At 63.7% G+C, this 14,445-nt stretch overlaps 2 protein-coding genes across 2 annotated transcripts in view; both read right to left on the reverse strand.

The window, feature by feature from the left end:
- HUWE1 (HECT, UBA and WWE domain containing E3 ubiquitin protein ligase 1) overlaps window positions 1-14,185 on the reverse strand; it is a 63,739-nt gene extending 49,554 nt beyond the window's left edge. Inside the window, 25 exon segments of the mRNA XM_068178683.1 lie at window positions 76-252; window positions 343-400; window positions 772-983; window positions 1,066-1,157; window positions 1,547-1,724; window positions 3,305-3,411; window positions 3,519-3,599; window positions 3,678-3,779; window positions 4,224-4,343; window positions 4,456-4,567; window positions 4,645-4,785; window positions 4,861-4,988; window positions 5,060-5,210; window positions 6,583-6,683; window positions 6,793-6,892; window positions 6,995-7,063; window positions 7,372-7,419; window positions 7,513-7,590; window positions 8,835-8,897; window positions 8,980-9,132; window positions 9,210-9,416; window positions 11,051-11,149; window positions 11,901-11,973; window positions 12,778-12,843; window positions 14,056-14,185. Coding sequence (XP_068034784.1) covers window positions 76-252; window positions 343-400; window positions 772-983; window positions 1,066-1,157; window positions 1,547-1,724; window positions 3,305-3,411; window positions 3,519-3,599; window positions 3,678-3,779; window positions 4,224-4,343; window positions 4,456-4,567; window positions 4,645-4,785; window positions 4,861-4,988; window positions 5,060-5,210; window positions 6,583-6,683; window positions 6,793-6,892; window positions 6,995-7,063; window positions 7,372-7,419; window positions 7,513-7,590; window positions 8,835-8,897; window positions 8,980-9,132; window positions 9,210-9,416; window positions 11,051-11,149; window positions 11,901-11,945 — 2,622 coding nt within the window. The 5' untranslated portion in view covers window positions 11,946-11,973; window positions 12,778-12,843; window positions 14,056-14,185.
- LOC137467064 (selenoprotein V-like) lies at window positions 5,219-6,570 on the reverse strand (the record flags this gene model as incomplete). The annotated part of the gene is made up of 2 exons (XM_068178619.1): window positions 5,219-5,973; window positions 6,511-6,570. Coding segments are annotated over 2 exons (441 nt in total), but the record flags the coding sequence as incomplete, so codon positions are not given.
- Window positions 14,186-14,445: the final 260 nt, after the last annotated feature.

The raw sequence follows: 14,445 nt of genomic DNA on the forward strand, positions 1-14,445 counted from the left end.
CTCCAGGATGGATTTGCAGCCCCCCAGGATGGATTTGCAGCCCCCCAGGATGGATTTGCAGCCCCCCAGCCGTACCAGGATGGATTTGCAGACCCCAGCCACGGCCTGGCAGGCTGCAGAGGTGGGGAAGTCCACGGGCAGGTTGGGCAGCCCCAGGATGGTGACGAGCGGCCGCAGCCCCCGCTGGGCCACGAACTCCTGGCAGTGATCGTCCGTGGTGTTGTTGCTCAGGATGGACTCCACGAACTTCATCTGTGACAAAAGGGGGTCAGGGGAGCTCTGAACCCCCTCAGGGGCAGGTCAGGACCAGGGGGGACCCCCAGGGACGGTGCTGGGCCTCACCACGTTGAGGATGTAGTCCATGAGCGGGATGGGGATGCGCTCCTCCGTGCCCACCACGCTGCAAGCACAGAGGGGATGGTGAGGGGAGCGTGATCCTCCCCAGAACACAAAATCAAATAAACGAAGCTGGGAGAGACCTCTGAGAACACCTCATCACCATCAAGCACCACATCCAGCCTTGGCTTCAACGCCTCCCTGCCAGACCCGTTCTGGGAAGTTTTTGCCGATTCCCAGCCTAAATTTCCTCCTCTGATCCCTTTCCTCCAAGCTGAACCCCTTCCCCAGCTCCCCCAGGATCCTCCAGACCCTTCCCCAGCTCCCCCAGGATCCTCTCCACCCCAGACCATCCACAAACCAGCACTGAGCACAGACTCCCGGGGACACCGTGGTGACCTCCCAGACCCCCCCAGCCCGCCCTGTCCTGCTCACGTCTGGCTGGGCTCTGCCTCGCTCTGCTGGGCAGCCCCGAAGCTCTGCATGGCCTGCACCTCCTCCTCCTCCTCATCCTCGCTCGAGGCCTCCTCGGCGGCATGGGGCGAGCGCGGGGGCGGCGCGGCCGCCGTCCCGTCCGCCTTCTGCATCGACGGCTTCTGGCAGATGTACTTGGGGTCCCGGCCCAGGCTGCAGATCTCCTCCAGCAGCTGCGGAGGGGCTGGCATTTAGTGGGGGGCTGGCCAGATTTTGGGGGGTCCTGAAGCCCCACAAGTGTCCCCAGGTTGTCACCTTGATGATGGCGGTGGTGGCGTCGGTCTTGAGCGTGGGCTGGTGCCGCATGAGTTCGTCCACGGCGCTGCCCAGGTTGGAGGCTGTGTCACCTGGGGGGACAGAGAGTGTTTTGGGGGGGCAGAGCGAGTTTTGAGGGGGGCAGAGGTGGTTCTGGGAGTTAAATAAATAGGGGATGATGCCCAAAGTAAATACAAGCGCCTCCAAAAAACAAGAAAACAATTTATATGTCAAGATGATATTTTGCCAAAAGGCTGGTGGGGTCCCCAGTGTCCCCAGTATCCCTAGCATCCCCAGTGTCCTCAGTCTCCCAGTATCCCCAGCATTCCCAGTACCCCCCACTCACTGAGGGGGGATCAGAGCCGCGGCGCCAGCGCGTGGCGGGCACGTAGTCAGGGGACAGCAGCACCTCGTGTGTCCCAGCATCCCCGGTATCCCCATGCCCCCAGTGCCCCCAGTCCCCCCGGTGCGCCCCGCTCACCGAGGGGGTCGGAGCTGCGGCGGCGCCGCATGGCGGGCAGGTAGTCGGGGGACAGCAGCACCTTGAAGAGGCGCTCGAAGGGCTGGCACTGCACGAAGCTCTGCAGCCCCCGCGCGTTCAGGCACAGCGCGCTGAACACGTTGGGCAGCGAGCCCAGCACCTCCCGCGTCGCCGGCACCTGCGCAGGTGAGGACAGGTGAGGGCAGGTGAGGGGTTATGGCACACCTGGGGCAGGTGTGGGGCACACACAGGGCAGGTCAAGGGGCTGGGGGCACACCTGGGGCATGCACAGGGCAGGTGAGGGGCTGCACCACACCTGGGGCAGCTGTGGGGCACACACAGGGCAGGTCAGGAGCTGGGGGCACACCTGGTGTGGGGCAGGGGCTGGGGGCACACCTGGGGCAGGTCAGGGGCTGGGGGCACACCTGGGGCGGGGCAGGGGCTGGGGGCACACCTGGGGTGGGGCAGGAGCTGGGGGCACACCTGGTGTGGGGCAGGGGCTGGGGGCACACCTGGTGTGGGGCAGGGGCTGGGGGCACACCTGGGGCGAGGCAGGGGCTGGGGGCACACCTGGTGTGGGGCAGGGGCTGGGGGCACACCTGGGGCGAGGCAGGGGCTGGGGGCACACCTGGGGCGGGGCAGGGGCTGAGCTCGGGGCACACCCGGTGTGGGGCAGGTGGTGGGGCAGACACTGGGCAGGTGTGGGGCAAAGCTGGGGCAGACACTGGGCAGGTGTGGGGCAAAGCTGGGGCAGACACTGGCAGGTGTGGGGCAGGTGGTGGGGCAGACACTGGGCAGGTGTGGGGCAAAGCTGGGGCAGACACTGGGCAGGTGTGGGGCAAAGCTGGGGCAGACACTGGCAGGTGTGGGGCAAAGCTGGGGCAGACACTGGCAGGTGTGGGGCAGGTGTGGGGCAGACACTGGGCAGGTGTGGCTCCAGCACGGGCAGGGGAGCAGCAGGCAGGGAGGCAGGGCTGGGGTGGAGCTGGGACAGGTGTGGCACTAGGACAGGGGGCAGGCACAGGACAAGTGTGGGGACAGGCGATGCTCAGGTGAGCAGACAGGTGAGAGGCAGACCTGGAGCAGGTGTAAGAGAGGAAAGGGGACAGGTGCAAAGCAGGTGTAAGGACAAGTGAAGGGCAGATGTGGGAACGGGTGGTGGAACAGGTGCAGGGCAGGAAATGAAACAGATGCGAAGACAGGTGAGGGGACACACAAGAGGACAGGTGCTGGGAAACACAAGGACAGAAATGAGGGAACAGGTGAGGGACAGGTAAGGGGACAAGTACAGGGACAAGAAAGGGAACAGGTGCACGAACAGGAAATGGAACGAACAAGCAACAGGTGCAGGGTGGGTGTGGGCGGGTGCATGACGTGGAACAGCACAGAGACAGCTGATGGCACAGCGAGGGGACAAATGAGGTGACAGAGGTGAGGACAGGTGCTGGACAGGTGAGGGACCTCACTCATGGCCTCCATGAGCAGCACGTGCAGCGTGAGGTGAGGGAGCAGATGAAGGGACACACAAGGAGACAGGTGACAGGTACAGGACAGGTGAGGTGACAAGTGTAGCACAGGTGACACGTAGCACAGGTAAGCCCCACTCACGTCCTAGATGAGCAGAGCGTGCAGCACGACGTCGGTGAGAGGACGCGCAAGAGGACAAGCGAGAGGGCAGATGAAGGGATACACAAGGAGAAGGGTGACAGGTGCAGGACAGGAGAGGTGACAGGTGCAGCACAGGTAAGCCCCACTCACGTCCTTGATGAGCAGAGCGTGCAGCATGACGTCGGTGAGGCCGTTGTCCTGCAGCGAGGACAGCAGCGAGGGCTCCTGGAACACGAAGACCGTCACCACCTCGGTCGCTGCGGCGGAGGAGAGAGGGGGGCACTGAGGGCAGGTAGAGCACCTGGCGGGGTCCCCGCTCCGTGCCCGCCCCGCGCTGCCCAGGTGGGGCCGGGGCGTGGCTCACCCAGCAGGAACAGCGAGGGGCCGTAGTACTCGGCGTTGCTGATGATGTGCTTCAGCGAGGTGGGCAGCGAGCCGTCCATCACTGCGGGGGACACGCGTGGTCAGTGCCACCACCCCTGCCACCCCCCGGGGGGGTTTGGGGACATCGGGGACCACCCACCGTGCCGGATGCCGTCGGAGAAGGCGGGGTCTTGGATGGCTTTTTTGAGGAAGTTCAGCATGGATTTGAGCAAAGCGGCGCGCTGGGGGATGCACTGCACTCCTGGGGGGAGACAGGGAGAGGATTGGGGGGCACATGAGGAAATTGGGGTGTCCCCATGGAGCAAAGCAGATGTGGAAAAGGATTTGGGGTCTTCATGGCGGGGGAATTGGGGTGTTAACATGGGGAAGGAACTGGGGTGTCCATATAGGGATGGAATTGGGGGGTCCACAAAAGGAAGGGATTGGGGTGTCCATGTAAAGAGAATTGGGGTGTCCACATAGGAACAGAATTGTGATGTCCACAAAAGAAGAATTGAGGGGTCCACATAGGAAAGGAATAGAAATATCCGTGCAGGAGGAATTTAGGTATCCACGTAGGGAAGGAATGGGACCGTCCACATCGGAAAATTTGGGTGTCTGTATCAGAGCAATTGGGGTGTCCCTAAAGGGAAGGAATTGGGGTCCAGCGAAGCCCCCGTTGTCCCCAGCCCCGGGAGGCACCTACCGCCACGTGGGGAAGGGGTGGCAGCGCTGGTGCTGGGCACGGCGGGCGGGGCTGGTGGCACCGGGTCCGGCCGGGCTTCGGCCGAGGGGCCGGGGCTGCTCTCCATGGCCACGTCGGTCACTGCAGGGGGACGGTGACGTTGCAGGGGGAACAGGTGACACCACGGAGGGAACAGGTGACACCACAGGGGGGACACTGCTGTTCCCACTGCTGCTCCCAGCCCTCTGCTCACCCTCCATGTCCGTCTCCATGTCCTCGCCCTCGGGCAGGGTGGCAGCGGGCGGGCGCTGCACTTTGGGCTTGATGACGAAGGGACACTCGCGACGGCACAGGTCCACCTCGTGCTGGGGGGAACAGAGCCTCAGCACCCCAAACCACCCCAGGGGACCTCAAAAGCAGGGCGGGGGAAGGGGGGCAGCACCTCGAGGCGGTAGATGAAGATGGACAGCCCGCTGTGCGACTGGAAGGCGGCCATGTCCAGGTTGGTGATGAGATCCACCACCCGCACCGCCCGTGTGACGAACGTGATCTGGTCCTGCTCGTCCCCCAGGAACTTGATCACCTGGCGAGGGGACAGACAGCAGGTGAGGCACTCCCCGAGGCACCTGAGAGCCACCCACAGGTGAGAAGAGCTCACCTTGAGCAGCGCCTCCATCATGCCGCACGACACCAGTGCTTCGCCGCCCGCGTCGTAGCTGGCCAGGTGGTACAGGAAGGAGAAGAGCGCCGTGGCGAACTGGTGGGGGTAGGGCTCCATGGAAGGGTCTGGGGGTGTACAGGTGTGGTTAGGGCGGGTTGCACCCCCCCAGGTGACCCCCCAGCCCCCCGGGACGCACCGATCATGGCCTGGATGCAGTTGCGCACCAGCACGGGCAGGAAGCCGTGGTAGGAGGCGGTGCCGGTGCAGTCGATGATGCTGCTGAGCTTCGGCGTGCGCTCCAGGTGCACGATGGACGTCAGCGTCCGCAGGGAGGCCGCCTTGATGTCCTGGGAGGGACAGGCGAGGGACACATGAGGGACAGGGGAGGGACGCTCATGTCCTTGATGAGCAACAGGTGCAGCGTGACATCAGTGAGGGGATACACAAGGGGACAGGTGACGTGACAGGTGTGGGACAGGTGAGGGACAGGTGAGGGACACTCGTGTCCTTGATAAGCAGCGTGTGAAGCGTGACATCAGTGAGGGGATACACAAGGGGACAGGTGATGTGACAGGGGAAGGCAGAGGCGAAGGGACAGATGCAAGACACGTGAAATGACGGGAGCAGGAGAGGTGCAGGAGAGGCACAGGAGGTTAGGTGAGAGATGAGGGACGATTGAAGTGACACGTGTACAAGTGAAGTCACAGCTGCAGGACAGGTGAGCCACGTTCACGTCCTTGGTGAGGAGCACGTGCAGCGTGAGTGAGGGAACACACGAAGGGACAGCTGAGGGGACACACGAGGAGGCAGATGGAGACACAAGGGGACAACTGAGGGGACAGGTGAAGGGAACAGACGAAGAGACAAACGAACAGCTAAGGGGACAGCTGAAGGAGCACATAACGGGACAGATGGAGGAACAGCTGAGGGGACAGGTGAGGGAACACAGGACAGATGAAGGAACAGCTGAGGGGACAGATGAGAAAACACAGGACAGATGAAGAGCTGAGGGAACAGGTGAGGAAACACAGGACAGATGAAGGAAGAGGTGAGGGAACACAGGACAGATGAAGGAAGAGGTGAGGGAACACAGGACAGATGAAGGAAGAGCTGAGGGAACACAGGACAGATGAAGGAACAGCTGAGGGAACACAGGACAGATGAAGGAAGAGCTAAGGGAACACAGGACAGATGAAGGAAGAGCTGAGGGAACACAGGACAGATGAAGAGCTGAGGGAACAGGTGAGGAAACACAGGACAGATGAAGGAAGAGCTGAGGGAACACAGGACAGATGAAGGAAGGGCTGAGGGGACACAGGACAGATGAAGAGCTGAGGGAACAGGTGAGGAAACACAGGACAGATGAAGGAAGAGCTGAGGGAACACAGGACAGATGAAGGAAGAGCTGAGGGAACACAGGACAGATGAAGGAAGAGCTGAGGGAACACAGGACAGATGAAGAGCTGAGGGAACAGGTGAGGAAACACAGGACAGATGAAGGAAGAGCTGAAGGAACACAGGACAGATGAAGGAAGGGCTGAGGGAACACAGGACAGATGAAGGAAGAGCTGAGGGAACACGGGACAGATGAAGGAAGGGCTGAGGGAACACAGGACAGATGAAGGAAGAGCTGAGGGAACACGGGACAGATGAAGGAAGGGCTGAGGGGACACACACAGGGATGTACGAGGGGACAGGGCTCGGCCCCAGGGGTCTCACCATCAGCTGCTTGTCGGTGATCTGCAGCACGTCCACCAGCTCCTCGATCAGCCCGTTGTACAGGATGCTGTTGGCCGACTCCTGCAGCGCGTTGGAGTACACTGCGGAGAGTGGGGGGTCACCCCAACTGCCCCAGGACCCCCCCCAAAGCAGCCCCTGAGCCCCCCCAAACCCACCCCCCAATTAAAACAAGCCCTAAGGAAGGCCCACCCAGGATGGAGATGGCGTGGAGCCGCGCCTGCACTGCCTGCAGCCGCTTCTTGTGGTTGGAGAAGCCGTGGGCCAGGCGGATGTGGGTGAACAGCAGCATCTAAGAGGGGGAACAGAGGATTTGGGGGGGTCAGGGAGGGTCTGGGGGTCACCCACAACCCATGAGGATGTCACCCCATCCCCTCGATGTCACCCCACGCACCTGCTTGTCTTTGGGGATGCTGTACATCTTGGTCAGGGACTCCATGATCTCCGAGGGGCTCTCTGAGATCTGGGGGAGAAAAGGAAAAAGAAATTGGGAGGGGCAGAAGCAAAACTGGGGTGCAGGAGACAAAACTGGGGGGGGGGAGGGGGGGCAGGGGACAAAACTGGGGTGTGGACAGACAACATTGGGGGGCAGAGAACAAAACCGAGGTGCAGGGGACAAAACTGGGGTGCAGAAGAACAAGATTGAGTGCAGAAACAAAATGGGGGAGCAGAAGACAAAATGGGGGGGCAGGGAACAAAAGGGCAGGGCATGGGGGAGCCCCGACCCAAGCAGAGCCCCCCCCCCAAATCAAGGTGCCCCCCCACGCTCACCTTGTCCAGCTGCTCGATGTGGATGTAGTGCAAGGTGGTGCTGGTGGCCTGCAGGGGTCACAGGAGGTCAAGGGGTGGCCCCGGTGCTTTGGGGGCCTCCTCGTGACCCCAAATGTCCCCAGTGTCCCCAGTGTCGCTCACCCTCTTGTCCACCTTCACCTCGACGCCCGGCTCGGCGTAGAACTCGAAGTGCAGGGTGGTGGCGCTGGGGGGGTATTTCTGGGGAGGGGACATGGGGGGGGTAAGGGGAGCACAGCAGGGTCCCCTGCCCTGGGGTGACAGGGCCAGGCTGGGGGACACAGGGAAAGGGGTGGGGGGACCCCAGATGCAACAGGGGGGACAAAGCAGTGCTGGGGCACACGGGAGGTGACACGGAGATCGGATAAGACAGCGCTGGGGACACCCTGAGGGGACACCAGCCAGCGCTGGGGAGCCCCGGATGGGATCAAGGGGCCTCAGGATGTGACAAAGGCACACAAGGTGATGTGTGTGCCCCAGCACAGGACAGGAGGACACAGGTGAGTTCTGGGGACCCCCATGACAGGACAAACTGACACAGGTGAGTTCTGGGAACACCCGTGACAGGACAAACTGACACAGGTGAGTTCTGGGGACACCCATGACAGGACAAGGTGACACAGGTGAGTTCTGGGGACCCCCACGACAGGACAAACTGACACAGGTGAGTTCTGGGGACCCCCACGACAGGACAAACTGACACAGGTGAGTTCTGGGGACACCCAGGACAGGACAAACTGACACAGGTGAGTTCTGGGGACACCCACGACAGGACAAACTGACACAGCTGAGTTCTGGGGACACCCACGACAGGACAAACTGACACAGGTGAGTTCTGGGGACACCCATGACAGGACAAACTGACACAGGTGAGTTCTGGGGACACCCAGGACAGGACAAACTGACACTGGTGAGTTCTGGGGACACCCAGGACAGAACAAACTGACACAGGTGAGTTCTGGGGACACCCAGGACAGGACAAACTGACACAGGTGAGTTCTGGGGACACCCACGACAAGACAAACTGACACAGGTGAGTTCTGGGGACACCCAGGACAGGACAAACTGACACTGGTGAGTTCTGGGGACACCCAGAACAGGACAAACTGACACTGGTGAGTTCTGGGGACACCCAGGACAGGACAAACTGACACAGGTGAGTTCTGGGGACACCCAGGACAGGACAAACTGACACAGGTGAGTTCTGGGGACACCCATGACAGGACAAGGTGACACAGGTGAGTTCTGGGGACACCCAGGACAGGACAAGGTGGCACAGGTGAGTTCTGGGGACACCCAGGACAGGACAAGGTGGCACAGGTAAGTTCTAGAGATGCCCAGGACAGGACACAGGTGACACAGGTGACACAGGTGAGCTCTGGTGACACCCAGGACAGGACAAGGTGACCCACAGCAGCTCAGGGTGACCTGCAGGTGCTACTCACCATCATGTGCAAGTCCCGACAGCACTCAGCCAGCCCGAATCCGTTCTCCTTTCCACCCCAGCTCTGCAGGGAGACCAGCCCAGCTCAGTCCCGCTCTGCTGAGCCCCCAAACTCCCCAGAACCCCCCCAAAAAAACCCCGCCCACCTCGGCCAGGTGCTGCAGGCGGGCCAGCAGGGGCCCGCGGCGCTCGGAGCCCAGGCGGGTGATGTAGTTGGAGCGTTTGCTGAACACGTAGAGCAGGTTGAGCACGGCCAGCACCACGTGCATGTCCGAGGAGGCCAGCAGCGTGGTCAGGTGCTGCGGGGACAGGACAGGTGTGTCAGCGTGTCACACGCCTGGGGACACACAGAGGGCGGGTCTGGGGGCGTGCCCACCTCGATGGAGCTGTAGAGGTGGCGGGAGAAGCTGTACTCGATGAGCAGGGCCGTGAAGTTGAGCAGGGCCAGCAGCAGGGCCTTGAGGGGCTGGCGCTCGGGCCGGTCGCAGGCCAGCATCCAGCTCATGGCCTCCACCGGCCGGCCCGCCTCGGCCAGCAGCGCGTCGAAGCGGTCCAGCAGGTCCACCCAGTGGTACAGCTCGCACTGAGGGGGGTCAGGCGGGGAGATGTGGGGCCTGGGACCCCCTGAGCCCCCCATGAACCCCCCACGAACCCCCCACATCCACCCAGTGGTACAGCTCGCACTGAGGGGGGTCAGGCGGGGAGATGTGGGGCCTGGGACCCCCTGAGCCCCCCATGAACCCCCCACATCCACCCAGTGGTACAGCTTGCACTGAGGGGGGTCAGGGGGGGAGATGTGGGGCTGGGGGCACAGCCTGGGACCCCATGAACCCCCCACAAACCCCTCACACCCAGCCAAGGGTACAGCTCGCACTGAGGGGGCTCAGGGAGGTAAGTGGGGCTGGGGGCACAGCCTGGGATCCCCTGAGCCCCCCATGAACCCCCCACGAACCCCCCACATCCACCCAGAGGTACAGCTCGCACTGAGGGGGCTCAGGGGGGGAGATGTGGGGCCTGGGACCCCCTGAGCCCCCCCATGAACCCCCCACAAACCCCCCACATCCACCCAGTGGTACAGCTTGCACTGAGGGGGGTCGGGGGGGAGATGTGGGGCTGGGGGCACAGCCTGGGACCCCATGAACCCCCCACAAACCCCTCACACCCAGCCAAGGGTACAGCTCACACTGAGGGGGCTCAGGGAGGTAAGTGGGGCTGGGGGCACAGCCTGGGATCCCCTGAGCCCCCCATGAACCCCCCACGAACCCCCCACATCCACCCAGAGGTACAGCTCGCACTGAGGGGGCTCAGGGGGGGAGATGTGGGGCCTGGGACCCCCTGAGCCCCCCATAAACCCCCCACGAACCCCCACATCCACCCAGAGGTACAGCTCGCACTGAGGGGGGTTAGGGGATTAAGTGGGGCTGGGGGCACAACCCAGACCCCAGCCCAGCCCCCCCTAAACCCCCATATCCCAGGGGGGACCCTCAGAACTCCAAGGAGAAACCCCAATATCCCAGCCCAGCCTGCTCAGATAGCAGCTGAGCCCCTTCCTCAACACAGGGCAAAAAAAATGGGAGTTTTGGAGGCTGAGAGGAATTTGGGTCCTCCCCAGGTGTTTGGGGGAAAACTGAGATACTCCCCGCATATTTTGGGGTCTACAGGGTGCTCCCCCCACTGGTTTTAGGCATATTGGGGTTCCTCCTTAAAGTTCTAGGAGTCTGTGAGAGAAAATTTGCACCCAAACGGCTCCAGGATGGGGAGGAAACGGGGACTCGTGGCTGTGAAGATGCTGGTGAGCCCACCCCCCACTCCCCAATTTGGGGAAAGGTAAATAAAAAGTGCGGGGGGGGGGCTAACATTGGGGTGCGCTGCAGGAAATGTAGAAAGCCCCCCACATTTCCAAACCTCCAGAAAACTCCAGAACTGCCCCACCCAAGGGCTCAAGGGGTTTTCAGCTGAAAGCAGGGACGCCCCCTCATTTCAGGACCACTCTGGGGTACCCCCCCTGCCACTCTGGGGGTGTTCCGTGTGATTTGGGGGTGCTCCAGGGTGACACCCCCCCGGGGCAATGGCCAGTTTGGGGACAAGCTCAGCACCACCCTGACAAACTGTGGACAAGCCCTTGGGAAATTCCTACGTGTCTCAGGGCTCCCCAGGTTTTGGGGACCCCCCCCCTAGGTTTTAGGCCCCCCACCCCGGTTTTGGGACCCCTCCCACCTTCCCAATGTTCCATGTCTTGATCTGCTGCAGCTCTGTCACCAGCTGCTCATCGCTGCAGCCTTTCAGCTTCTCGATGAGGGCCCGGCAGTCAGCGGGCTGAGGGACGCACGGAACTCAACGCGGCCCCCTCCTCGCGTCCCCAACACCCCTCAATGTCCCCAAACCCCTCCTCATTCCCCTCCCAATGCCCCCGCCCCCCAAATGTCTCTAACTCCCCCCAACACTCCCTGAGTGTCCCCAACACCCCTCGATGTCCCCAAAACCCTCCATTCCCCCCTCAATGTCCCCCACTCCCCCCAGACATCTCCAATTCCCCCCCCAGGGTGTCCCCAAACCCTCCCTGAGTGTCCCCAAACCCTCCCTGACTGTCCCCAACCCCTTCCTGAGTGTCCCCAAACCCTCCCTGACTGTCCCCAAACCCTTCCCGAGTGTCCCCAAACCCTTCCTGACTGTCCCCAAACCCTCCCTGACTGTCCCCAAACCCTCCCTGACTGTCCCCAAACCCTCCCTGACTGTCCCCAAACCCTTCCCGAGTGTCCCCAAACCCTCCCTGACTGTCCCCCAAACCCTTCCTGACTGTCCCCAAACCCTTCCCGAGTGTCCCCAAACCCTCCCTGACTGTCCCCAAACCCTCCCTGAGTGTCCCCAAACCCTTCCCGAGTGTCCCCAAACCCTCCCTGACTGTCCCCAAAACCCTTCCTGACTGTCCCCAAACCCTCCCTGAGTGTGCCCAAACCCTTCCCGAGTGTCCCCAAACCCTTCCCGAGTGTCCCCAAACTCTTCCCGAGTGTCCCCCATCCCTCCCTGACTGTCCCCAAACCCTCCCTGACTGTCCCCAGCCCCTCACCGCCTCCGTGGGGGTTTTCTTCAGTTTCGTCCGATCCACTTTCATTTTGGGGGTTCCGGTCCTCGTGCTCCGCCTGCGGCCACACGTGGGGGGGAGGGGGAAGGGGGGAGGGGGGAGGGGGTCACACCTGGGCTGCCCCCCCCACAACGGGTCAAACCCCGCTCCCCGCCTGTCCCGACAGAGCCTCCCTGTCCCGACAGGGCCTCCCTGTCCCGACAGGGCCCCGGGACGTGGCCCCCCCCGCCACGGGCCAAAGCCCCGCCGCCTCGGGATGTCCCGCGTCCCGACAGGGCCCGGCTGTCCCGACAGGGCCCCGCTGTCCCGACAGGGCCCCGCTGTCCCGACAGGGCCTCGCTGTCCCGACAGGCGCCGCGGCGGCCGCGGCCCGATGACGTCGCGGCACCGGCTGAACAATGAATGTGCAAAACCCCGCCGTGCCCGGGGGGGGGGGGTCGCCGGGAGCCCCCCCAAACCCCACTGCCCCCCCACCCCAATTAACCCCGCGGGGGGGATGACGAGGGGCTGTAATTAAAGGCTGTAATTACGGGCGGTAATTAAGGGCTGAGGCTGCCGCGTGCCGGGGCTCCCCCCCCGGTGCCCCCCCCCCCCCGCCCCCGCCGGCCCGGCCGGTTCGGTGACAGTGACGCATCACTTTGGGGGGGGCCGTTTTGGGGGTGTCCCCCCCACCGCCCCCCGGGGGGAGGCGTCAAAAATAAGCTTGAAGCTTCCAGCCCGTTTTCCCCCCCCAAAAAAAAAAACCTTCCCGAAGTGAGACACCCCCCCTTCCCCAAAAAAAAATTCTCCCGCGCCGCCCCCCCCCCCCGGGGAGGTTTTGAGGCTGCCCCCCCTGCCCGGTTCGAACGCGGGGAGCCCTTACCGGGAATCACTCCCAGTCCATCCTCGGCCCGGCCGGTCGCTGCGAGGGGGAGGGAGCCGGGAGCTGCTGGTGGGGGGGGAATTGGGGAGGGGGTGTGAAATACTGGGGGGTTTGGGGGGTCCCGTGCGAGCGGCCGAATGATGGGGGGGCTATCCCAACAAGGGATCCCCCAAACCGCAGCGTGGGGGACCTTGAGGGTGGGAAGTGACAGCCCAGAATCGCCATAAAACGTGAAAAAAAATGCGAACAGAAAAATGTGTGCTAAGGAAGCAATGAGGGGAACCCCCAAGTCCTAGAGGATCTGAAGGAAGGGTGGGGGTCCTAAATCCCGGGGAGCTGCGGGAAGCACGGCCTAGAGGATGGGGAAGGGGGGGGCCGCTAAAGGGGTCCCCCAAATGTCGGGAAACCGATGAGGGGGACCCTGAGTGATGGGAGGGGATTGCGGGGGAGTGGAAATGAGGCTGGGATTCCTAAATAATGACCACCACAGAAAATAGCCCTAAAATACGGGGGACCTTAAAGACGTGAGAAAGCTAAATTGAGGTGGAGGGGCGGCCGAACACTCCAAATCTCGGGAGGGCCTGAGTCCCCGCAAAGGGGGCCTGTACCGGGGGAGGCCGCAAGGGCCGGGGCAAGTGGGGCCGTGAGAGAAGGAAAGGAGCCCCCAAATCACGGGGGGCCGCCGGGGAGTGGGGGGGGGGGGCGGGCCCCTCATGACGGAGCCGGGCGCCATCCCCCCCCATGCCGCGGGCCCCGCAGCGGCACCGGGCCGAGCCCCCCGCCCCGCCGGCCCCGGTACCTTGAGCGGGCGGGGAGAGCAGGGGGGGGTTAGAGCCCGGCCCGGGCCCGTCCCGCCGCTGCCGCCGCCGCCATCTTACACTGAGCCCTGGCCGCGGCCCGAGATCCCGCGAGAGCCGCCGCAAATCCCGCGAGAGCAGCCGGCGGGACGGGAGGAGGCGGTGCCGCGGGGGATAGCGTGGGGGTGGGACAACGCCGGCGGCAGCCAATGGAAACGCGAGAGGCGCGGCGGCCAAGTCTCGCGAGAGCGCGCCTAGCAGCAGGGGGGGGAGCATGGACAAGCCTCGCGAGACTTCGTGAGGAGCGTGGGGGAGGGGAGGCGGTCCCTCACGGATCCCGCCTCGTACCGGGAGGAGGGGGAAGGGAGGGGGGGCTGACGGTGAAGGGGTGGAAGGCCCTGCCCGCCACACAGCGGCTCAACCCCCCGCTCCCCTCGCAGGCCGCGGGCCCCATGCCGTTCCCTCAAGCACCGGCACTCACCGGCACGCTGATGAGAGCGAGATCTCGCGAGGCGCTGGCGGCAGCGCGGCCCCGAAGCCTCGCGAGAGGCGCGCGGAGCGAGGGGGAGAGAGAGAGAGAGAGAAGCGAGAGCGGCAACGGGAGAGCGGCCCCGCCGCGGGTGGGGGAGGCAGGGCGGGGGGAGCGCGGCCGCTGCCTCAGCGGCGGGAACGGCGGCGGCGGCGGCGGCGGCGCGCGCGCGGATCTCGCGAGAGAGCGCCGGCGGCGAGCGGCTCCAAATCTCGCGAGATTGGAGATCGCCCTCCTCGGCCGGCGGACAGGATGTCGGAGGAGCGCTGCCTGAGGGAAGCGCGAGGTCTCGCGAGAGCTGGCCGGCGGCGCGCGCTGAGGGGGAGCACGTGACCCTGCCCG

This window comes from Anomalospiza imberbis, unplaced genomic scaffold (genome assembly GCF_031753505.1).
Source record: "Anomalospiza imberbis isolate Cuckoo-Finch-1a 21T00152 unplaced genomic scaffold, ASM3175350v1 scaffold_52, whole genome shotgun sequence".
NCBI lineage: Eukaryota > Metazoa > Chordata > Aves > Passeriformes > Viduidae > Anomalospiza > Anomalospiza imberbis.